The 26,697-nt window shown below is 34.4% G+C and overlaps 2 protein-coding genes across 2 annotated transcripts; both read right to left on the minus strand.

Annotated features, from left to right (window-relative positions):
• Window positions 1–5,182: 5,182 nt before the first annotated feature.
• Window positions 5,183–23,414, minus strand: LOC116005647 (the record flags this gene model as incomplete). The annotated part of the gene is made up of 9 exons (XM_031245893.1): window positions 5,183–5,495; window positions 5,648–5,804; window positions 6,352–6,435; window positions 6,714–6,797; window positions 8,308–8,391; window positions 8,810–11,134; window positions 12,329–12,793; window positions 20,066–20,566; window positions 21,471–23,414. Coding segments are annotated over 8 exons (5,502 nt in total), but the record flags the coding sequence as incomplete, so codon positions are not given.
• Window positions 23,318–26,513, minus strand: LOC116006315 (disease resistance protein RGA2-like). Its single transcript, XM_031246638.1, has 2 exons — window positions 26,014–26,513; window positions 23,318–23,727 (listed from the first exon to the last, which is right to left on the minus strand). The coding sequence occupies exons 1-2, from the start codon at window positions 26,482–26,484 to the stop codon at window positions 23,416–23,418; spliced, it is 783 nt and encodes a 260-aa protein (XP_031102498.1). The 5' UTR covers window positions 26,485–26,513; the 3' UTR covers window positions 23,318–23,415.
• Between the last annotated feature and the right edge of the window lie 184 nt (window positions 26,514–26,697).

A 26,697-nucleotide genomic window follows, 5' to 3' on the forward strand; every position in this document is an offset into this window, starting at 1 on the left:
TTCTTTCTAAGAACTTTGATATGAAGGATATGGGTTGATTATGTCATTTGCATAATGTCATTTGCATGAAAATTCATAAGGATAGATCCCGGTACATACTGATCTATCGCAAGAAACCCATATAGACAAAGTTTGGGAAAGATTCAGATTTAGAATTGTTCACCAACTCTAGCTCCCATAACAAAAGGAGATAAATTAAGTTTGAATAAATGTTCTAAAATTGACCTGGAGAAGTCCATGAAGGACATTCCATATGCTGAAGCAGTTGGGTGTCTTGGATACATTTAAGTATGTACAAGACCAAACATTGTTTTGGAATGTATGACGATACCTGCATAATCCAGGCAAGACCACTAGAAAGCTGTAAAGGAATTTTAAGTATCTCAAAGATACTAAAAACTATAAGCTTGGGTTTAAGAAAATATCTTAGATGTCATTGGATATTATCATGCGAACTTTGCTGGCTATATTGATTCTCAAAAATCAACTTCAGGGTACATATTTATTATGGCTGGTAAGGCTATATCATGGAAAAGTGTGTTAAACAGTCTTTAATAACTACTTCTACCATGAAAGCCAAGTTCGTTTTCATATTTTGAGGCCACTTCATAAGGTGTATGGCTTAAGAATTTCTTCTCTAGGCTTAGAATTTTTGGATTTTGTATCTAAGCCATTAAGAATCTATTGTTACAACTCAGCTACAGTTTTCCTAACTAAGAACGACAAAAGTGGGAGTCGAATTAAGCACATCGACATAAAGTTCTTAGCTATAACGAAGCGTGTTAAAAAGTAAATTGTGGTCATTGAGCACATCAGTACTGAGTTGGTAATAACATATTCCTTGACTAAAGGCATGCCTACAGTTAAATTCAAGGATATTGCTGAAAAGATGGGACTTTCACCCATTTTGTAATATTGTATATACATACAGTTTTAATGAATGAAATTCTTTCGCATTCAGAAATTTTCTCATAAAGTGTGTACACTCTAAATTCATTGAGAAAATATTTCAGTTGGACTTGAAATAAACATATGGTTTATTTCATAAAGTTTTTTTAGTTTCCTAATTAAGAGCTTGAAGGCAGTTTGCATTTGATCATAATGGATATTATTCGCACTAATGAAAACATATCATTATGGTTGGTGTTATTCTATTCTTTAAGTTTAATGTTTGCACCAAGTGGGGAATGTAAGAATAAAACTGAAATATTAAGGATCTAACCTCCAGCCATAGTTGGTGTTTGTTGTTGCGTGAATGAACTGTGCTGCTTGCTGCCTTTGCTTGAATGAACTGTATTTTTCTCTCACTTCTACTCTATACTCTCTGGATGGTGTATGAGACTGAATGTTATGAGCAGTGAGAGGTGAAGGACCTTAAATAGCTGCAAACCATCATTGTAGCAGAAATCCCAAATGTCTTCCTACAATTGTACTGTTTGCACCACAAATGGTTTGTCTCCTAGATGAAAATGACAGGTTTGGAATATGTCAGATGAAAAACCTTATTTTATGTTTTATTAGACAAAACTTTTCATCTCCTTATTAGACAAAACCTTTCACCACTGTGAGTCTCAATGATCAGAAACTGATCATTGAGACTCACGCTGACACTCACGGTGTGAGTGTCAGTGTGAGTTCAATGATCAGTTTCTGATCAGCACTCACGCTGAGACTCACACCGTGAGTCTCAGCGTGAGTTTCTGATCAGAAACCACACTGAGGACTCACGCTGACACTCACGGTCAGCGTGAGTTCTTTACAATGACTTCCACGCCTTCGTTTTGCTCCTTTGTTCTCCGGTGTCCCCTTGGGTGTTTTCCTTATGCTTTAAAGCCCCGTTTTCTCCAAAGATTAACACCTTTTCATGCTTGTTTGCTCATTGCTCGGTCATTTCTTCCTTCAAACAAAATGCAAGCATAAACAAGCACAAATATGATGCCATTTAATGACATATCATATTACATTTTTAATATAAATATTATATTTTAATTACATATTACAAGGCTCATCTCAAGAGAGAGTGACTCTTTTAAAATTTGTAAATAATAAAAATTTTAAAATAATTGTTTCCTATAACGAAGAAATAGGAAATGCAATTAGCGCAACCTTATTGGTTTAGGTTTTTTTAGCCATGTAGAAGAGAGAAACTAACGGAAAAAAGAAAGGAATTGTGTCAAAAAAAAATTTTAACAATAGGGTTTAATTACATTAGGGCAGTTAATGAACCGAACATAAACGAACGGAGATTGTTCATGTTCGTTTGTTAAGATTTTTGGAGTGTTCATGTTCGTATTCGTTTGTTAAGATTTTTGAAAATTATGTTCATGTTCATTTGTTAAGCATTTCATTAACGCTCGTGAACACGTTCATGAACATGTTCGTTAACTTTTTTAAATTGTATGTTCTTCAGTTCAACTTTCTGAAAATGGAGTATTATTTATAACAAATAAACTTCTGTGGGATATTCCTCCAAAGGAAGCAAGAAATGGAACAAACACAACGGTAGAGGAAGGAAAGTAGCAATTTTTGTCATAGATTCAAATAGAACTACAAAACGAAAGGCAAAAGCGCTACCAAATACAACCAAATCTTAAACTTAAAAGTTAAGGTCTTATTAATTAGTTCAATCCAGCAAAAGAATTAATATTAATTAACTTCCTATTGCTTTCATCTTTCTAATGCCAATTCATTAAATTGCCCTTCTCATTATACCAGGGTCAAAGGCTTACAAACAGTGTGAAAGCAGGTTCAGTTGTTGGTGGAAAAGAGGTCCCTTCTTGAATAAGACCGCATCAACAGAAACCAAAACAAAACTATATAAATGATAATTAGCAATAGTTCTTTGAATTCAAAGGTTATTTTTTATGAAGAACAAATGATGCAAGAGAACTGGGACTAATTTGGTATGTTGGCTTTAGGTTTCAATGTTTATTAGAGATGACAATTTCCGCCAATCCTTGTCCCAACGGTGACGGGGAATGGGGACAGAGAGTTTTATCCATTCCCATTGAGAGCGGGGAGGAGAAACCCCACTCGATCCCATCCTTGATTTTTTTAAATAAATAATTAAACAATATTGTTATAATAATAATAATATCTTTATAATTATTATAAACTAAGTAGTGACTAGTTTTCCTTGATTTTTTTAAATAAATAATTAAACAATATTGTTATAATAATAATAATATCTTTATAATAAGTAGTGATTAGTTTTCAATATTAGGAAGTACTACCACTGTCCCATTTTGTTTGTCTGATTCGGTTAACGAGACTTGACTGGAGTTATTTTTAATTCAATTTTTTATAATATTAAGTTCAGTATTAGTATATAAAATTTATATATTTAGAAACTACATTAAAAGTACTATTAAACACAAAAAATTAAATTTAAAAATAATTAAAAATTAATAAAGAAATTAAGCAATAAAGAAAGATTTGGTTTGACCAATGAATAGTAAGGTAAAATGGGACAGAATAATTAATAAATGGGTGGTGACGTGGTGTGGCATAGCAATACGTGCGTGGAGTATGGAGCATGGCAGAACATGGAGCACTACATGAACATGGGCTAAATTTTAGCATTATGGTTTTATTTCTTTACTATAAATAGTTTGTATCACAAGCTTTTAAATGCAATCAACACTCTTATTTTCTATTTCTCTTTCTCTCTCAATTATATCTACAATCTTAATAAGAGCCAATAATGTTAGGGTTCTAACGGAAAAAAAAAATATTAGTGTAATTATTTACTGAAACGAATGGTTTATATTATTTTGATTTTAGTAATCTTTTATAATTTTCCTTCTTTACCCTCTATTATATTATTTTCTTCTCTTAAATAACCTCACATTCCGTTAACTTTTAACTTTAGTAACGGAATATTTCGTTCAACTTTTAACTTACCCATTAATTTCTATAAGTAAGGTCTTAGGTTCGAATCTCATCCTAATCAGAGTTGGTATAATTGTTTTTGGACTATATCACAATTGTTCACTTTAAAGGTAAATCGTATTTCTTTATTAATATGATTTAAAATGTATAAATTTTTATTACCAAAAGTAATATTTATTTATACTATCATTTTTAGACCAAGTATTTTGACTATCGTTTTTACAAAATTGCAAACATTTATTTTAGTGACAATTATAATCAATCTCTCACATATTATCTTGCATTCATATATTTTGAATTACCGATTTAAATAAACAAATTCAACATTCAATTACATATGCATGAACATCTCCTATATAATCTTGTATTGATATACTTTGAAGTATTTAATTAAAAATAAATATTGGGCATTATCCTATTCGCGCAACGCGCGTGAAAAAACTAGAATATATATATATATATATATATATATATATGGTTCAAATGCGGATGGTGTGCTCAGGTGCGGTTGTGTGGTGAGAGGAGAGTCATTGATTTTGTCAAAATCAACGTCCAGGATTAACAACTATTAAAAAAAATTCAGTGACAATTTTGTAATTTTCCATATTGGTCAAACTTAAGATGCGTAGTTTTCCTTCTTAAGGTTTGTGGTTTCTGTGCTTAAGGTGCGTTAGTTCTTTAGTGAGAACTTAAGGTGTGTTTTTGTTGAAACTTAATTAAGGTGCGTCGATCTAAAGCTTTAGGTGCATTGTTTACTTCTTAAGGTGCATGATTTTCCTTCATAAGGTGTGTAGTTTGTGTGGTTAAGGTGCGTTGATTGTTGAAGTTTAAGATGCGTCGGTTTAAAGATTTAGTTGCGTGATTTTCCTTCTTAAGGTGTGTGATTTTCCTTCTTAAAGTGCGTAGTTTTTGTACTTAAGGCGTGTCAGTTATAATATTTAGGTACCCTATTTTAAAACTGTAGGTGCGTGGTTTGTGTTCTTAAGATGCTTTGTTTGTGTACTTAAGATGCGCTATTTTCATGCTAAAAGTTAAGTTACGTTGCTTGGTTCCTTCCAGGCACTTGTTTTTTTTTTTCCTTGATTTGAGCCATTATATTGATCTAGATTTGATCAACGGTTTAGATTAAACTGCACTTCCACACCTGAGCAAATTATATATATATATATATATATATATATATATATANATATATATATATATATATATATATATATATATATATCATTGTGTTGATAGAAAATTCATAAACAATAAATGGTTTGAAAACTAATACAAACAAACAACGAAATGGAACATATAGTCAGTAATTTATTTTAGAGTCACCAAATGAGTGTTTTACCTTCACAAGCAAATCCACACTGCTAAGACAAATAAGCAATACATCAAAAAAAAAAAAAAATGATAAACAAGCCTTGAGTCCTTGACTACGATACCAAAATACTATATAAAGTCATGAGAAAGTAATCACAAATTGAAAATACAAAAATAGTCTCCCAACAATATGAAATCACTAACACACACTTTAATTGGCTTTCAACATCAATGCGTACGTCGTGCCACTCAATGCTTGAATTGGGAATTCATCGAACCACATGTCTAAGCTGAGCAACAATAAAAAGAAATTAAAGTTATAATTGTGGCAATCAAGCTCAATCCACTGAACATATAATAATAATAATAATAATAATAATAATAATAATAATAATAATAGAAAGAAATATTATAAGAAATTTTTTTAAAGAATATGACTGACCTCTAGATGAGATCACTGACAAGAAAGATATAAAAATAGGTAGCTCAATTCTGATCGGCACATTCTTTGCATCAAGAAAAACACACATATCGACTTTAATCCTTTTATTTCAAGAAAGCAATTCACATCGGTGACCAGAGAGTTAATCATCAGAAACCTGAAGAAAATTGTCCAACCAAGTTTTTCAATAAATAATCTAATAATCTATTTAAAATTATCTAATTCAATATCTAGATAGCTTATATTTTGCTGATCTTAACATGAAAAGAAAAACCTTTAATTTTTTTTAAAGAAAAGAAAAACCTTTAATTAATTGATTTATATAGAAGAAACTAGCTTCAAGGTCTGGCTTAAGTGACAAGCACCTCGAGTCACAATATAAGATTATATTATATATAATCTTTATTTGTAAGATAGTTGCAAAATGATACTCCCTCTGTCCCATTTTACCTGTCATATTTACTATTTATTGGTCAAACCAACTCTTTCTTCTTTGCTTATTTTCTTTAGTAATTTTTTATTATTTTTAAATTTAATTTTTTGTGTTTAATAGTACTTTTAATGTAGTTTCTAAATATATAAATTTTATATATTAATGCTAAACTTAATATTATGAAAAGTTGAATTAAAAATTACTTCAGTCAAGCATCGTTAAACGAACCAGACAACCATTTTGGGACGGAGGTAGTATATAATATGCTTACTATTTCTTGTGACGGAGTAGAGGTACTAGGACTGTCGAAACCATCAGTTTTGACATTTTCCTCCCCATGCGATTGCTTATGCACCTGTAAGAATAATATATTCAAAGAGAAAATCAATTCAAATAAAATAAAATTTTTAATATTAAACAAACTTTGTAGTAATTTACAATTCTTTATGGAATAAATAATTAACGTATTTTGCAAACTATATTGCCATATTTATCATTAACTCTTTCTAACAAAATCACCATCAAAGCATAAATATAAATAAAACTTAAAATTAATGTTATAGATTTTTTCAAAACATACAAAAACTTAGAGACAATTTCATTTAATAAACAATAAATCAGGATTATACTTACTATTTCTTGTGAAGGAATAGAGGTGCTAGGGTGGTCGAATTCATTGGTGTTGTCATGTTCATTCTCATTTGCTTGGTTATGTACCTGTAGATGATTAATATAATCTCGATCATATTCTTCTATCACTTCAATTGAATCAAAGGTTTTTTTTTTCTTTTATATATAAATAAAAATAGTAAATAAACTTTCTAGTAATTCATGATTCTTTATCTACTACACAATTAACCTGCTTGGCACCCTCTACTGTCATATCTTTCACTCATTCACTCAAATAATCTCGCCATCGAAACATAAATTTAATAGAATTTACAATTATTTTTTTCTTGTAAAAGTACAAATTTATGAAGTTTTAGCACACCTTGCAATTCACGTAAGTTTTATGGGAATTAAAAAAAAAAAGATCTTTGACTGTATAATTTTTTGAAAAAAAAAAAACATTTAAACTTTCTAAAGAGATTATAAAAATGAGGAAAAGCGGAAGTTGAACATTTAGGGTGTGTTTGGTTCACACATGGAATCTGAATTGGAATGAAAATTAAATACTTGGTAATAGTATGAGTTTTCAGGGAAAGTATTCTATATGTATGGCAGTAGAATGGAATTGGAATGATTACTAATATTTTTGTGGACTTTATCTTGGAAAGAAAATTGTTTAAACATAAGACTGCATAAATGCAGTAATTTAATTTCCTTACCATCTGATTTATTATGTACCTGTCGGAATAATATATTGAAAGAAAAATTTTCTAAATTCTTCTCCTATCATTCAACTAAATCAAAATATCTTTTGAAAAGAAAACATAAACAAATTTTCTAGTAATTCACGATTTTTTATTTGCTACATAATTAATATATATATATATATATATATATATATATATATATATATATATATATATATAGCTTATTTTCTCAAACAATATCACCACAAAACATCAATCTAATCCAATTTACAACTAAAGAATATTAAATTACCTGAATGTTATATTGATGAGAATGTTAAATTCCTGTGTATGGTTAAAATTGAGGTATGTACTATAATATCCTGTGTGGTTTAGAGTTTTATATATATATATATATATATATAAAACACACTTTAATACACTTAAAATAAATAAATAAGATACTACTATCATATATAATAACATGATTAAGAATATTAACTAATTAAAATCTTGAACTTGAGAAATTTTATAAGCTAACATGATGTAATAAAAATAAAATAAAATATATAATTACAAAAATAACTAAATAATATATATATATATATATATATATATATATATATATATATATATATAAACTAACATAAAAATTATATATATTATAATAATTAGAATTAAAATGACAATTTGTAAATATCTAAAGTAATCTTCCATAACCTAACTACCTAAGAAAGGTAAGGGAATCACATACCATTCAAAATCCTATATAGAGGGTAAGTTGCATTCCTTATGGAATGTTATATTCTTTTAGGAAAGTAAGATAACATGAACCAAGCACATGAATGTAAGCTTTGGAATCTCACGTTCAATTCCAAACACCCCCTAAAGGTTATGCTGTATTGTTGAAAAGGTAAGAACAATATACTTACGATTTCTTGGGATGAAGTAGAGGTGCTGGGGTGGACCAATCCACTGATTTTGACATTTTCATCCCCATATGCTTGGTCATGTACCTGTGCACAATTAATATTAATTCAAATTCTTCTTCAATTCTATCACCTCAATTAAATATATAAATAATAATATCCATATTAATTAAGTAAACTTTTTAGTAAGTCACAATTTTTATCTACTAAATAATTAACATGCTTTGCAACCTTTGCTAGCGTATCTTTCACTCATTTTCTAAAATAATCTCACCATCAAAACATCAATATATTAGAATTTATATATAATGTTTTTTTTTCTTTCATGTAAAAGTACAAATTTATAAAATTTTAGCACACCTTACAATTTCACGGTGGTATGGGAATTTAAAAATAATCTGAAATTGATCTTGACTGTATATAATTTTTTGGAAAAAAAAAATTCTTAAAACTTAAAAGATTATAAAAGTGAGGAAATAAAATGGAAGTTAAGTTAGACACTTACCGTTGCTTGTGGCAGAAGATGAGTGATGAATCCATTGATTTTGACATTTGTTTTGCCATGCCTTTGCTCACAAATCTCTCTTGCAAAATCAGCGATTCTTTCACTCACGTCAAATAGTTCCACTACTTTAAGACTGTCCACATTAGCAAAATCTTGTGGCATATTCTCTAGGGAAATACAATTCTTGAGAACCAAGCTTTCTAGAATTGGAAAGCTTTTCTCCACTACAGCTGTCCAAGTTACAAGGTTTGTATTCCCAATGCGCAAATACTTAAGTCCTTTGAAAATAACATTACTATTTAGATCCCAAAGTTCTCCCGAGAATGCATTGTCATCCAATTTGAGCACCTCAAGTTCCTCCAATGATCCCAATACAGTCATGTCGCTCCATTGAAACAATGTACCAGACAAGGTAAACTTTCTTAGCCTTTTCGGAAACTTATCCAACATTGGGACCTTCAACTCTACTTCCTCAGAGTTACCATGAAGCTTCAAGTTTTCGAGGCGTTCTAGCATTTGAATATTGTTGAACAAGCAAACATTTTGTTTTTCCTCGAGAAGTTCTGATAAGTTCCCACGAACACCTAATTTTTGGAGTTTGGGGGTTTTGTTGAAGATCTTGCTTGTGCAACTTCCTGGTGATATGGTACAAAGTGTGAGGATATCTGTTTGTTTACGGCTATGCTTGCCTCTTTTGGGAGGAGAGGGTAATTGCGTAGAGGTGTTGGTGTGCACATGCCTTAGATATTTCATGTTCCATATGCCTCCATTAATTTGTAGTGCCTTTTCTGTGGTTTTGATCACTAGAGTCTCCAAAAGTGAAAGATGTTCGAATGACTTGGGGAGAGAACTGATATCAACTTTGATTGCAAGATACCTGATATAGCGTCGGGAATAAAGCTCATTTGGCAGCGACCTAAATTTGCTGGATTCAATATTCAACACCGAAAGCTTTGGAAAGAAATCTAGGATTTTTTCCAACTCTTCTGGGGTCGAATTAATCTCTTCACTCTTTTCGGAAGAGGACAGCAACAAAGAGAAAACACCCTCCTTTCTGATGAAGAGATTGAAAAGTGAATCAGATGGATGGAGTAATGGATCCAATATGTTTATAGTGTAGTAGGAGCAAAGACGTTTCAAACGAATACTTGCACCTAATCTTTGTCCCTCACCCACTACATGGAATAAACTTTTCCTTTCGGCTTCACTTCTGCAGAAGTCATGCAATGTGTCATGAATGCAACATGTTTTTATTTGACCATCTGCTTTTCTTTTTTTCACCATCACAAGATTTCTATCAACAAGAGCATTCAAATATTTTGAAGCTTCAGCTTCTACATCTAAACTGTACCCCCACTCATCTTTTTTTGGAATGAAACCTTCAGAAATCCACAAACGAATTAACTTCCAAGCAACAATCTCATGTCCCATGGGAAAACATGCAAAATATAAGAAGCAATTTTTCAAGTTCTCATCAGGCAAATCATTGTAGCTCAACTCTATTAGCTCATGGTAGCTCAATTCTAGATCATCTAGAAGTGGATTATCAGCTACTCGTTGCCAACCAGCAGAAGTTATACAATTGCGTAGGATGCCAGCTACTAGTACAAGAGCATGTGGCAATCCATTGCACTTTTTTGCTATTTTTATCCCAAGCTCTTCAATTAAAGTGTCGCGGCGTTCCTCTGTACCAAAAACATTATTTTTTATTAGTAGCCAACCATCATCATTGCTTAACTTTCCTAAACCATGCGATTTCCAAGTATACTCAACTACATTGCCACTCCGGGTGGTTATCAGCACTCTACTCCCTTTCATGTTTTTAGGGAATGCAACTTTGAGAGAATTCCAATCTTCTTTTTCCAGCACATTATCCAATACAATGAAGTACTTTTGATCATCTAATAATTCCTTTATTTTAGCTTCCAACCCATCTTCTAAAGTCGTGCTCAAGTCTTCAAATAATTCCTTTATTTTAGCTTTGCTGAAGTCTTGTAATAATTCCATAAATTTAGCTTCCAAAAACCCATCTTTTAAAGTCTTGATGAAGTCTTCTGTTTGCTTGAAAATTTGATGTAGAATGTCGATGAATTTTTCCTTTCTACAAAAGCCTTGTGAAAGATGAACCCAAATGCAATGGGTGAAATTTTTCCTGATTTCTGGATCTTCAAAAATCTTTAAGGCAAGTGTAGTTTTTCCTGTCCCAGCATTCCCCACAATTGGGATGACAAATAAATCTTTGGATGCTTCCACTAGTCGAGTTTTTATGGTTTTCAAATCATCATTAAAACCTACTATCTCATTTTCCCGTAACTCCGCACGAACCTGAAAATTCATGATCCAATACTAATTAAGTGTGTGAGATAAATTTATATCATCGACCAGAGTGGGAGAGTCCATATAGCATTGTGAATCCTTGATTAAAACAATGAGGTATAGAATTCATATTTGTAAAGTATAAAATTTCATAATACAAGACAAAAAAAATCAGAACACAAGACACATGCATACACATGTTAATTAATATTTACTTTATTTTTAAAATTTGATTTAGGTACACAATTTGTATTCATAAGCACAAAATTTCACAATACAACACATACAAATTTATAACATAAGACACAACTATTAATTTGTTTCAAGTACATAATTTATACTTTTAAGGTATAGGAGGGCCGTTCCATTAAAAATAGGAGTCATGTCTAATAGTTTAATTTGGACCTTCATTATTTTTGTTTCGACATGTAATCTAAATTTAATAGACTAAAATTGCACTATAAATATATAATAGAGTAAAACGAGAAACACAAAATAATAGTAGAGAGACAAGAACATAGGAGAAGAGATTTTTTTTTAACATTTAGATTTCACTATAATAATACAAAGAGATATGTATTTATAAAGGTAAGAAACATAATCCAAAAATACCTATGAAATATAAAGATAGAAGTGAAGCTTTACTGTCTTAAATGCTTTACTGTCTCTCATGACTTCCTTGTTGCTCTCTTCTTTGTAAGCTTAAAGTTCATTTCCCTTACTACCCTCTGTAGACTTGTCTTACTGTCAGTATTCCTTACTGCTTGTGATAATCCTTCTCTACTTCTTCTTTATTGTCTTTGATTTCATTGTTATTTTGATGAACTGAGACTACTTTTACAAAGAAAATGTTGGGCTTCTAAAATGTTACTCCGTAAAATAATTATACTGTGCATGCATCATCGAAATTTAATATGTACTTTATTCCCGATGCATGCACTAATAAGGTAGCTTAAGATTTCTCTTTTTTTTTTTGTTTCTATTTCAGTGACAGCCTGACAGGTATAATATAATACTACGTAACAACTACTATCCAGATGTGTATATTGGGTAAACCTATCTACTATATTTCCTTTATTTTCTTTACAAAAGCATATATGACACAATTCTATATTGATGTAAGCAAATATGTGATCTTGTATAGTAATTATTGAAACAAGTAATTTGAAACATGATAATTTGGGAATAGACTTTTTGTGGTACCTTAAGAGGTGGCAGATCACTATGTTTGTTGTAGTCCTCCTGGAGGTGTCGAAGGTCTTCTTTGTGGTCTTCGCAAATGGTTTTCACTTTTTCCTTAACGGACTGGATCTCACTCGCAACATTATTGAGCTTTCCACGAAGCCGAATCTTATAAAACGCTTTAGCCAATCCATGCTTCTTCTCCTGTGCAAAGTAGTTGGCAACTGCATCCCTGGCTTCATTCACATGTGTTCCGAATTTTGTTACTATTAGTCTCAAAACACGGTGTTCATTGGCCAGTGGGCTCTTGCAAGCTACCACCAAGCTCTCAGTAAACCTTTTGATTTCAGAGGTCATGTCCTCTATCTCAGACTTCATAATGTCAGAAACCAGGTTGATATTGTCTCCTACAGTTTGGACTAGCATGTTTACCATCTGCTCTACTTTCTCTATCACATTGTCGTCAAAGCATATCGGGCTCTCTATCTGTGAAGAAATACAAAATTGAAAGTGATACAGCTATAGTGTGAATATATATATATATAGAGAGAGAGAGGGAGAGAGAGATAGAGAGAGAGAGAAATCAGATCTAGTGCGGGAATTTGCTCAGGTGCGAACATGCGGTTTAATCAGAGCCCTTATCAAATCTAGATTAACGGCTCAAATCAACAAAAATTTAAAATAAAAAACCGCGCCTATGAGAGGAACTACACATCTTAACCTTAAGCACTAAAATGAAGCACCTTTTAAGTATTATAACTACAGACTTTAAAGAAGGAAACCAAGCACCTAAAGCTTTAAATCGATGCACCTTAAGTTTCAACAACTGACGCATCTTAAGCACACAAATCATGCACTTTAAGAAGGAAAAACCGCGCACCTTAAAGAAGTAAAACAATGCACCTAAAGATTTAGATCAACACACCTTAAGTTTTTACAAAAACGCACCTTAAGTTTGACCTATACGCAAAAAGACCAAATTGTCACCACGTGTTTTTAAAATCCGTGTTCAATCTATGCTGTTCTTTTTAGCGAGATCATCCAACCTCATCTTTCACCTAGGCACAGTATCCGCATATGATCTCTTTTCTACTATTAAATCAGAATGATACATGATTGATATTAAAAGGAACAAATCACACGGATTAAGGAAACAAATCTCTTTAAAATATTAGAAAATAGACAATTAGGGATAAATCAGTGTTATTAGAAGTTGTGCATTCCTATACAAAGTATCTTGCATTCCTATATCGAATGTTGTGCATCGATAATTCTCTGATTGTGCATTCAAACTCCACCAAAAAATTCTACGATTGACATCCCAATGTCCTACGATGCATTGCACTAAGTGCACTAATACACATTTCATCAGACTACGATGCACAACTCACAACACTAGGTTACACAACCAGCACATCCGAATGCATATCCGTACTAACCAGACACGTGTACATATACACCAACACCAAAATATAGGCAATATTATACTCAAAAGAACGAGCGGGAAAAATAAAAATACTGATCACTTTGCATGGACGAACACTCAATCGATGATGAAGAAATCGCAGCTCCAAATCACAATGGTGATGATCCAATAAAATACGAAACCAATTTGGCCAAGGATTTCCCATGCGTTCACACTTAAAAAAAAATAGAAAAAAACATTACTAACCCCATTTTAACCAAAAAAAAAAAAAAAATCAATCCATGTCATCTTAGGAAATCAAATCTGGCTCATCCAAATAAAAAAATGAACGCAAAAGATTGTTCCTCACGTCCTCACCTAAGGATGGGTCCTCATTTGATCTGAATATATATATATATATATATATATATATATATATATATATATAGAGAGAGAGAGAGAGAGAGAGAGGAGATCAGGTGTAGTTATATGCCTCATGTAAAAAATGGGGTGAAATCTCAACTATTGATCTTGCCAAAATCAATAGCCCAGAATGAAGACAAATTAAAAAAAAAACGTGGTAGCAGTATGGTAATTTTGCTCAGGTTCAAAGCTTAAGGTGTGTAATTTTATAGCTTAAGGTGTGTCACTTTCTAGTTTAAGATGCATAAGTTTAAAACTTAAGGTGCATATGTTTAAAGGTTAAGGTGTATTCTTTTATAGTTTAAGGTGTGTCACTTTTCTAGTCTAGTTTAGTGTGTATCAGTTTAAAACTTAAAGTGCATTGTTTTATAGCTTAAGGTGCGTAATTTTATAGCTTAATGTGCGTTGTTTTATAGCTTAAGCCGTGTCACTTTTTTAGTCTAGTTTAGTGTGCATCAATTTAAAACTTAAGGTGCATTTTTTTATAGTTTAAGGTGGGCAGTTTTATAGCTTAAGGTGTGTCACTTTTCTAGTCTAGTTTAGTGTGTATCAGTTTAAAACTTAAGGTGTGTTGTTTTATAGCTTAAGGTGCATAGTTTTATAACTTAAGGTGTGTCACTTTTCTAGTCTAGTTTAGTGTGCATCAGTTTAAAACTTAAGGTGTGTAGTTTTATAGCTTAAGGTGTGTTACTTTATATTTTAAGATGCATTAGTTTAAAACTTAAGATGTGTATATTTAAAGGTTAAGTTGCGTAGTTTTATAGCTTAAGAAGCGTTGTTTTATAGATTAAGGTGCTTCACTTTTCTAGTTTAAGGCGCATAAGTTTAAAACTTAAGGTGCGTTATTTTATAGCTTAAGGTACGTAGTTTTATAGATTATGGTGCGTCACTTTTCTAGGGGGGCGCAGCCGACGCCCCGGAGCGCCTCATCCTCGGGTGGCTCCCCCGCTGGCGCCTGCCTCTACCGGCTGCCTTGTCTGTCTATCTGCATGTCTTGCACCCCTGGGCTTTGTCTTGTACCCATTTCCAATATAATCTTGGGCCTCCTTGTCGCCATGCAGCCAACACCATAGACATCATGCCTCGCCTCACCATACCACCACCATGAAGCCATCTGCCACCATGTCTTCCTAGCCCAACAAGATTTAGGTCAACCTCCTTCCTTCACCACCCTCATTTGGGTTAAGACTTTCCATATAAAATGGGCCCCAAGGTCCCATGGCCCCATCATAAGTCCCCCACTTTCTTTGTTTGCTTTTGACGAGTTGAGAAAGTATAGACACTCTCGTCTCTCTACGCGCCTTGACCCTCTTAACTCCTTGTGAAAGATTTTTATCTCTTCTAGACAGTTCATACAGCCTCCCTTATATGCTGCTTGTTAGGATGACTTAGCTCTCGTACGTACCTACAAGAGAAAGACAGAGACGCCATGCCTCGACAGTTCATCAAGGAGCGAAATATATCGACAGCTAAGTCACATAACTTAAATTGACAGCTGTGAAGCGGGATAAGATATGTCAATCGCAATGGCCATTGAGAAGCGGGTAATAATAAGTCGTTTGCTGAGACGAGGGATAGTGCACGTCGTCCGCTAAGAAGCGGGATAAAGAACGTTAAAGGACCACGCGAAAATGTGTACATCCCGAGCTTAGGGATCAAATCTCGTTAACTTGGGTGTACGCATATGTGGGCTGCCTGCTACCTCATGCTAGCACCACACACATTTTTCTTATTTTGGTAATGCACGTTGGGTTATGTACCTTGCCTTGCTTGTCCAAGTGGAAATGCGTACATCCCGGGATTAGGGATCGCGTCCCGTTAACCTGAGTGTACTCGTATGTGGGCTGCCTTATACCTAATTCTAGCATCACACACAACTTTTTTTTTTTGGGTAAAGCACGCTAGGTTGCATACTTTGCCATACATGCCCAGGTGGAAATGTGTACATCCCGGGCTTAGGGATCGCATCCTGTTAATCTGGGTGTACTCATATGTGGGTTACTTGCTACCTCATACTAGCACCACACACATTTTTTTTTGTAATGCACGCTGGGCCGCGTACCTTGCCCTGTAGGGCCAGGTGGGGGTGTGCAAACTGAGTTAAGGATTACGTCTTTATGAGGTTGTTTCCTTCTTAAACCTCATTTAGTTCGCCCTCGGCTCGAGTTATTAAAAGTAACGCTTCAGATGATGTGCATTCCAAAGACGGCTAATGGGACAACCCTCTCCGTTAAGGCCCGCTGGTCTCCATTCTCAACAATTTCCTAGAGCAAATTCTCTGTGAGCCCCATCCTTATTTTTACTTGTCCAGTTCTACCGCAGCCGGCAAGTTTCAAACCCTTCCTTAATTGTTCTTTTTCCATCTCCTTTTCCACGATGTACAACAGCAGTGTTTCTTCACCATTTTCTGGTAGCATTCGCGGGCCAATTGTTGGTCTCCCCATACTGTCCCAATCCCTTTAGGTATATGGAATTTCAAGCATATGTGTTCCATTGACATGATTCCTCCAATGTTAACTAACTCGGGTTTCTAAAGGATAACGTTATGGGCACACACCATTCGCACAACAACGAAGTCCATTTCCTTTTCTCGGATGTTTGGTGGAGTGCCTAATTCCACGGGTAACCGTATTCATCCTTCGGTCTCGATGGTGTCCCCGGTGAAGGCGAGCAAAGTCCTAATTGATCAGAGTTGATCCTGGGTGAAACCTAACTTCATAAATATGTCATGATACATATAACATTTGCACTGTTCATCATGTCTATTAGAAATCGTTTTACCAGAATCCCGCTGATTCCTATCGATATAACTATAGTGTCATTGGATAAGGCCCCTCTACTCGGGAGGTCACTATCCGAGAAAGTGATAGTTTATCGCCGCGGCTTCTTCGAGACATGTGTTTATTCTATAAACCCTACATATTTTTCTTCTTCCTCCATCGGTCGCCATCCCCCAAAAATTACGTTTATCACTAAGCGCTTAGCTTTGTCCTCGACTTTCTTCATGGGTTTCTCTTTGGCGGGGTTCGGATAATCAGATGGTTTAGCTGTTCCCTGCTTCCACACATTTTCAATATGCATAATATTCTAATCTATGAAATTTCCCAACTGACCTGATTGGATTAGGGCCTCTATTTCCATCCTCCATGTTTGGCACTCATCTGTGCTATGTCCATATCAACGGTAGAATCAACAATATGTCTACCAGTCAGAGGCCATAATGTCTCAACCGTGCTAGTCGGGGGCATTATCCATTTGACATTCCTCGGCGAACGCACGTATTTCATTGGGTCGTGCTTTGATGGGAGGTGAGAAGGACCATGTGCAGTGCCCTTAAGAGGGCACGAGGTGCCCACGATGGGGGTTCCTTGTGTAATCCTATTGGGTTCTAGGGTCTGACCTCGACTATGGGGTTCTTTTCTATTTGCTGGCTCAACCCTTTTCTGTTAGCCAGCTCCTCGGCTCGGGGTTTTTTCGAGAGTGTTTCTTTCCCACACCCCTTGAGTCAATTTGCTTCTTCTACCTCTGCATACTTGTCAATTTTTGCCACAAGAGTGGCATAGGTGCTCGGGTTTTGCGCCTAAGACTTTTATAAAGTTCTCCAGCCCTTAGGCGTATACCAACATGACGATAACCATTTTGTCATCTATATCCTCTATGTCTGCTTCTTCTGCTCTCCAGAGGGCTAACAAGTCCATCAAAGATTCCCCTATGCATTGTTTTACAGTTTTGAGATGTGTAAAGTGTTTCCAACCTTTTTTTTCATCTCATGAAATGGGTGATAGGTTTTATTGCTAGGTTGTGGAAGGAATCAACGGTGTTTCCCTTAAGACCTGTGAACCAATGTTGTGCTTGACCCGACAAGGTTGAAAAGAAGGTTCTACACATCACGCTTCTGAAGACGTACCCCATCAGCATCATAGTGGTTTGATAATATGTTCTTGCGGCTCACCCAAGCCATTGAATCGCTTGATACTTGGAGGTTTGAAATTGGCAGGAAGGGGTTCTCCCGTAATTCTTCGAATGAAGGGTGTGGTTACCGATATCTTAGGCATTTCCTGGAGGTTACCTCACTTCTTCCATTGGAGTAACTCTTCGATTTTAGTGTCTATCCTTTTTGCCCATTAATCGCCATCGGGGTGTTGTACTTGCTTTCACCTTCGAATTCATTGGAGGGTCTGGGGGATTCCCTAGGGAATTTGTTTCCTACAACCCATTCAAACCCTTGATCCTGAGGTGTTGGGGGAGCCCTCCTGCCCTCCTACGCTATGTTCAGCTTGAGGCGAGCCCTGCTTCGTGCCCGAGTTGCCAGGAAACAACGCTATGGGTTTCCGTCTTGGGGCCTGCCTATGGCAACCCTGTGATATGTCGGCTCCTCTACCAGCTCCTCTACGAACAACATCGGCTGGAACACTCCATGTTCTAAAGGGGAAGAGGTGGGACTCGCCTACCTTGCACATCCTTTTCGGCCCCACAGGAGTTTGGTGGATACACCCTTTGGGATCCGGTCATTCCGGAGTACTTGGGCTTAAATGGAAATGGGTAAAGACTAGGAATGTATGCTTTTCGTAACGATCACCACAGACGGTGCCAATGATAGTTTTATCAGGACCGAGTCCACCATAAACTTGGTACATGAATGTAAGGGAGTAAAAGAATAATAAACTTTATTACTCGGGCGTGAGACCCAATAAAATATATACAAAAAACCCAAAGCACCGGCCCATGGGCTACACAGAACTAAAGATGTTACCCACAAGACTTGAACCCTAGTGACCCAACATGGAGGAGAAGACCATACCACTTGACTAGAAGACTCTTAGGGGCGTTTGGTTCACGGAATGTTAGATTACCTAAGGGAATGTTAGATTGCTGGGAATGTTAGATAACTGGGAATGTTAGATTCCTGTGTTTGGTTTAAAATTGAAGTAGGTAAATAAGACAACGGAAATAAGATAAATTGATTAAAATGCCAAAAGCTCAATATTAGGAATAAGATAAGGGAATGTGAGATTACCTAAGAAATCGGGATGTATCTCACATTCCCTTCCAATAGCTAAAAACTTCATCGGGAGGTTATGTTACATTCCTTGAGAATCTTACATAACTTGAACCAAACATGGGAATCTTATATTACCAAGCAAATATAACCTTAGTTATCTTATATAACTTGAACCAAACGCCCTAGTGTCTTCAGGTCTGTCACATACAGACCAGAACTCCCACCCCCCCCCCCCCCCCCCCCCCCNNTCCCCCCCCCCCCCCCCCCCACCACCAAATTTTATTACTTTTTAAAAATTTATGTACTATTATTTTTAAAAAAATTATTATTGCAATATGACTATGATTTTATCATTGAGTACTAATATTGAGCACTTATTCCTTGCATAATATGTTGAAAAGACTAGTAGATAGATAAGTTTGGTGGAAGTTTGTAAGTAATAATAATAATGATTGTAAATTGAGTTACCTGTATTTTTATTTTAAAAAAAAAATCTAGAAATGAGAACAAAACGTGTTTTCTAAACTTTTTGTTAGATTTGAAAATGAAAAACAATGCTAAAGAATTATTTTTTTATTTTTATTTTTATTTTTCAGGAAAATGAAAAATATATATTCTAGAAATCAAACGTGCCCCACCGAATTTTTCAACAAAATTGTTCCTTCAAAACATACTCCTTGAAATTACGTATACATTTTCAAGAAAATTTTAGAGATTCTCATACTTGTTAGATATTAAACACATCACAGTACACTTTTTCTCTATGTGGATTCAAGTTTAATTTAATTTCCTTCTCCTTACTCAAAATTGTTATATTTTTTTAATATATTAATTAATGCAATTAACCAAATATGATGATGTTTTGGCCTGGGATTGCTGAAACTAACAAATTTGAAATATGATAATTTAACAATAGTTTTTGTGGTACCTGGAGAGTTAGCAGGACATTGTTGTGGCTGATGGTGAGGGAGTAAAGGTCATTTTGGTATTGTTGGCGAAATATATTCACCTTTGACCTAACAGACTGGATCTTACTCGCACAATATTTGACATTATTTCTTCTATACTGTTGTGGTAACAAAAACCATGTGAGGATTTTGTTTTCAGAGACCATCTTCAGAACGCAGTATATGCGAGCCGCATCCAGGGCTTCATTCACAATAGTTTGGAAGTTTTTGAGCATCAAAACATCGACAGATGCAATTGGGTTCTTGTAAGCTTCCTGGAGCCTGACATTAAACATTTGGATATCGAAGCTCACATCCTTTAACTCTGAATATAAGCCACGAGGCGCACCATTCCACTCACTACTGAACTGTACAAAATCAACCAGATCTTTTAGAGCTTCCTCTGTCATTGTGTCCGTGCCTGCAGTTATTGGTCCCTTTCCCTGAAGAATTAATGACCCATTTGGTTGGGTGTAATTTGCCTGTAATAGAATTTGAATTCAATGAATTGTCCAATTACGTCGTTTGGTTGGAGGGAATTGAAATTCCATCGAATTATAATTCACTCCAAATGTTGAGTTGCAATTTGGTGTTCAAGACTCAAGAGGGGCAAAATTGTTAGTGTGAAGACCATTTTGTCCGTTCAATAATACTCTCTGTCTTTTTTTTTTTTTTTTTTTATCATTATTATTATTATTATTATTATTATTATTATTACACAAGGGCATTTCAGTCATTGTATCACTTATTCCCTTTTAATTCTCTATAATCATATTCATGTATACCAAACACTGTAATTTGAATTCATATTTTATTCCTACGTTATTCTTTTTTCACCGAATTACAATTCCTTTCCCTCTCCCTCCCCCACTTTAAAGGGAAAAAAATTCTCACTTTAAAAATAATTGAAGGGACAAATTAAATGTAATAACATTAATAACTCAGGGTGAAAAAAATGCTATAAGCTTATAATTCAGGTAGAAAAAGTATCATTTTCCCTTTTATGTTTTAAAATACGACTAAGAAATTATTTTCCTTTCAATATTCTCCCCCCATCCCATTTATATCTCTGGTTTAGTTAATAGTGTTTCTCTGAAGTTATTAAAAGTTAATTCTTCACAATATTAAATTTGTTATTATTAATATATAAGATTTATATTTTTAAAAATTATATTAAAAGTATTATTTAAAACATAAAAGTTAAATTAAAAAATAATATAAAAATATTAAAAATAAATAATGAATTATGAGTTAGTTTGACGAATGAATGTGAAACAAAATAAGTAAAATGTATTTATAATCATTGAACTGGATGTCCATGAATCAACATATAACATAAGATTAAAGAATTGACAAAAATAATAAATGGGGAAGACAGTGAATTACCATTTTAGAGGTTATGAGGAGCTGGAGCTGGAATCCACAGTTTTTGAGCTTTTCTTTGACCTCTTTCGCAGACTGAACTGTACTTTCACTCGTGTGAAACAATTCCATCACCTCAAGAGTATGAACATTAGCAAAAGCTTCTGGAATTTCTTGTAGGGAGCTACAGTTTCGAAGGACTAAACTTCGTAAAGATGGGAAGCTATTCTCAGTGGCTTTCCAAGTTACTAAGTTCGTCCTTCCAATACGCAAGTATTGAAGCCGTTTGAAAACAATTTTTTTCTTCGTTAGATCACAATCCTCTCCCTTGAATGCATAGTCATCCAACTTGAGTACCTCAAGCTCCTCCAACAACCCCAATACTCTTATATCTTTCCACTCAAATAGTGTGCCGGAGAAGCTCAACTTTTTAAGTCTAGGTGCATGCACGATACTCTCTGGGAGTGTTAACACTTTATCACACTGGCCATAGAGTTTCAAGTTTTCAAGGCATTTTAGCATTTCGAATGGGAAACTTATTTCCCCTGACTTCTGAAATTTTGATAAATCTCCACGAACACCTAATTTTTGGAGATTAGGGGTATTCCAAAAGATAAGCAATGTGCAGCTTGCTGGTGATATTGTAGAAAGTGTGCGGATGTCTTTTCTTCCAGCTTTAGTTGTGCTTCTTTTTGGAGGAAAGGGTAATTGCAGAGAGGTATTGGTGCGTACATGCCTTAACTTTTCCATGTTCCATATGCCTTCCTCAATTTTTAGTGATCTTGATGTGGTTTCGATCACTAAAGTCTCCAATCCACGAAGATTTTTGAATGATTTGGGGAGGGAATTGAGATTGCTTTTGATAGCAAGATATCTAAGGAGATGTAAGTTGTAAAGCTCATCCGGTTGGAACTTATCACCAAACTCGATGGAGAATTCAATGTTCAACACTCTAAGAAGTGGAAAGGTGTTTGGGATTGTTGCTAATTGGTCTTTTGTAAAAGAAGTCTCACCCTTTTGTGAGGAAAACAACAACAAAGAATGGATATGTTTGCCAAATGGGAATAAACTCCCCTTTTGGTTGTAGGATTTGATGAGGACATCAAATTTGTTGTCATTAAAGGAGTGGAAACAAAGACGACGAGTTGAAGAAATATTCTCATGAGGAGTTGAAGAAGAAGAAGTATTCTCATCATCATCTAACCTTTGCCCCTCATCCACTACATGGAATAAATTTATCCTTGCAGCTTCATTTTTGCAAAACTCATGAAATGTGTTGTGGATACAACAAGTTTTTATTTGTCCATTTCTTCTTCGTTTTTCCACCATCACAAGATTTCTATCCACAAGATCATTCAAATATTTTTGAGCTTCAACTTCTGCCTCTAAAGCATACCCTTGCTCATCTATTGTTGGAATGAATTCTTCAGCAATCCACAAACGAATCAACTTCCAAACAACAATCTCATGTCCTATGGGAAAACAAGCAAAATATAGGAAGCAATTTTTCAACTTCTCATCGGACAAATCATTGTAAGTCATTTTTACTCTGTCTCGGTAGATTTGACCTTCTCGATTAATTTCTAAAAATGGATTTTCAGCAACCCGTTGCCAATCAACAATATTCCTACGTTGACGTAGCATACCACCTACCGCTACTAGAGCTAAAGGTAATCCATTGCATTTATTTGCTATTTCTTTCCCCACGTTTTCTAATACTTCGTCATTGCATCCCTCTTTACCAAAAACATTATTTTTCAATAGCAACCAACCTTCCTCATTGCTTAACTTTTCTAAATTATGATATTTCCAGTAAGAATCAACTACATTGCCATATGGGGAAGTCACCAGGACCCTACTTCCTTTCAAGTTTGTAGGGAATACAACTTTAAAAGAATCCCAATCTTCTTTTTTTCGTACATCATCCAATACAACAAAGTACTTTTCATCCTTTAGAAGTTCACATATTTCACCGTGCCAACCCTTCTTCAGTCATCGTGCTAATGTCTTCTCTACTATTGGTAATTTGATAGATGATGTCAATGAATTTTTGTTTTCTATCAAAACCTTGTGAAACATTAACCCAAATGCACTTGTTGAAATTTTCGGGAATGCATTTTTGCTCTTCGAAAATCATCGAGGCAAGTATAGTTTTTCCAGATCCAGTTATCCCCACAATTGGGATGACAATAAAATTATCGGGTGCCTCTATAAAACCCTTTATGGTGTTCATATCATTTTCAAATCCAAATACCTTGTCTTTCTCTACTGTTGGTCGAACCTAAATAATTGAAAAAGGCCGGATCATTAAAAATCTATACCAACCAAGGGCTAATTAAGGTGATAAATACAAATATTCAATTAAGTTCACTTCCAAATCATTATTAGTATGTACAGTGTACTCTTCAAATGCTCAAACCATCTTTTTATTTGATCAAGTTATAATTTCTCTTTTGAACAATATATATATGCATGCAATTCATTTTTTAACCTACCCATGAATTCAAGTACTATAATTGATTTGCCAAACACCTTAATTAAGGTTAGGTGGCATCTTTATAATTTTCTTTAAGAAAAAATTACAGAGTGGAATCGTGTTTGTGGTCTATTGACTCTTTGAGTTACAATAGATAAAGAAAGTATGTTCATACTACATTAAAAAAAAAAAAAAAAAAAAACTGTAACTCATTTTTAGTAAAATAATGAAAACCTATCCTTTCATTCAAAACATATTAATATAATGGAAGTAGGTCATAAATAACACACCCGTTATTGTCTAGCTTAGCTTTTTGCTATAAGCATTCCCAATAGGGATTTTAGCTCAGTTTTTTAGGAAGAAAAAATTAGATGTTGATTTTTACATTAATGGGGAAGGTGGTTTTAACTTGATTTTTTATAATGCAAGGACCTCATTTTTATTGAGTCCACATGGAAAAATCATAGGTTAAAAAGTAGCTGAGAGGTCTCTCTCTCAAAAAAAAAGTAGCTGAGAGGCGTGTGTTGTCGGCGTTGAGCACATTATTCGCGCCCAGCATGGCACATGCGCGTAAACCAGGCATTCAACTTTTTTTTTTTTGTCAAATTTCTTTTTTCTTTTTCCTTTTTTCTCTCCCTCCTCTCCCCTAGTTGGCACTTCAAAAACCTCACAAAAAGTGCAGAGAAGGGTTCCCTGTAGTTGTGCGGGTGATCTATTCTTTCTTCTTTTTTTTTTTTTTTTTTAATTTAAATTGATGCACTTTAAGTTTCTAATCTAATCACCTTAAGCTAGATTAACATAAAAATGACTTTGTAGAGAAAATCTATAAAAAAAATATTGTTTGTGTTTTGGAATTTAAAAAAAAAAACGCACCTTAAGAAGGAAAACAATGCATCTTAACTAAGAAGGGAAACAATGCACATTAAGAAAAACCACACACCTAAAGCCTTAGGCAAGCGCACCTTAAGTCTCAACAACTGACGCATCTTAAGGACACAAACCACACATCTTAAGAAGGAAAATTACGCACCTTAATTAAGAAGGAAAACCACGCACCTAAGGTTTTAGACTGGCGTACTTCAGTTTCAAAAACTAACGCACCTTAAGCACAAAAATCACGCACCTTAAGAAGGAAAACCACGCACCTAAAGCTTTAGACCGACGCACTTAAGTTTCAACAACTAATTAACGCACATTAAGAACAAAAAATCGCGCACCTGAAGTTTGACCCATATGAAAAATGACCAAATTGCCACTGAATATTTTTTTAAACATTGTTAATCCTGAACGTTGATTTTGACAAGATCAATGGTTCTCCTATCACCGCACAACCGCACCTGAGCATCCCAACCGCATTTGAACCGTATTATATATATATATATATATATATATATATATATATAGGGTATGACATATATAAGTCTGGTCTGTGTAGATTTATAGGCTTTGAAATGGGCCCAAGCCTTTCCTTTTTACTAAACAAGACAAGCCTAACTAGAGCTTAATTAGGCCAGGGTGACTTGACCTATTCCATCCTTAAACACACCCCACATGTACAATTCAGTTCTTCTATCTACTAGAAATCTCAAGCCTTCCTTTTCTACAACTAACACTTAACGCATAATATATGCTATTTTTGGCAAACCTAGTTGAAAAGGTATTTGAAAGCTGAAATGTAGCTGAAAGCTTAAAAGCTATAAGCTCGAAGTTGAAATCTGAAGAGTTGTTAAATTAGCTGTTATGCTTAAAAGTGTTTGGTAAAATTAGCTTTTTGATAAGCTCATAAGTCATAAATATATTTTTGAAAACTCATAAGTCATAAATATAAAAAGGCTAATTTAGAGTGAAATTAATATATTTTAATAAAATGTTATTTTGAGAACATTACCAAACAGAGCTTATAGCTTATTAGTAGCATAAAATAACCTATAAGCTCCTAAATAAGCTCTACCAAATTAAACAGAGTCTATAATATGCCAACTTACCCATCAATATAATTATCCCATGATGATAAAGTATTTTAATTGCTTAAACAAATAATTAAATTTGAAATATAATAGGAGGATAACTGTACTTATGCATGGTACGTACCTGGAGAGTTAGCAGACCCTTGTTTTGTTCATTGATTTTATACGTCATGAGGTGTAGAAGTTCTTTTCCGTGGTCTTGCCGAATCTTTGCCAGCTTAGCCCTTATGGACTGGATCTCACTCGCAAAATCCTTGATCTTTCCACAAAATGGAATCTTATCCAAAGATTTTGAGAAGACATTGTCTACATGCTTCCCCTTCAGTGCAAGGTAGTCGGCAATCGTATCCTGGGCTTCATTCACAACAGTTCCGAATTTTTTGACAACAACTCTCAAAACCTGGTGATCATTGGCCCATGAGTTCTTGGAAGCTTCTATAAGCCTGGCGCTAAAGGTTTGGATGTCGGAGGTGAGATCCTTAATCTCAGAATCTATGCCACGAACCAACTTCACGTTGTATGCTACAGTTTGGACCAACGCGTTTACTCCCTGGGCTACCTGATCCTCTAGAACTTTGTCCACCACTATCGTCATTGCTCTCAGCAGCTCTCTCTCTCTCTCTCTATGTCTCACAGTGATCGAAGATATTGGAAATGCAATTATGCAAGTGATTTGTGAGAGGTGCAAATTCTATTCTTCCAGAGATATATATTTAGAGCAGAGCAGATACGATAAGATCTGAATGCGGATATGTGAGAGGTGCGAATCATCGTCATTTGTCTGGTTGCTACAACTTGCGCCAGTTGC

The sequence above is a fragment of the Ipomoea triloba genome, chromosome 15, assembly GCF_003576645.1.
Source record: "Ipomoea triloba cultivar NCNSP0323 chromosome 15, ASM357664v1".
Classification (NCBI taxonomy): domain Eukaryota; kingdom Viridiplantae; phylum Streptophyta; class Magnoliopsida; order Solanales; family Convolvulaceae; genus Ipomoea; species Ipomoea triloba.

Excerpts from the sequence above, each read along its gene's own strand:
- LOC116006315 (XM_031246638.1), bottom strand. The coding sequence starts at position 26,484 with ATGACGATAGTGGTGGACAAAGTTCTAGAGGATCAGGTAGCCCAGGGA. Across the intron at positions 23,728-26,013 it reads AGGGTCTGCTAACTCTCCAG|GTTCGACCAACAGTAGAGAA; the intron begins GTACGTACCATG and ends TCAATTATTTAG.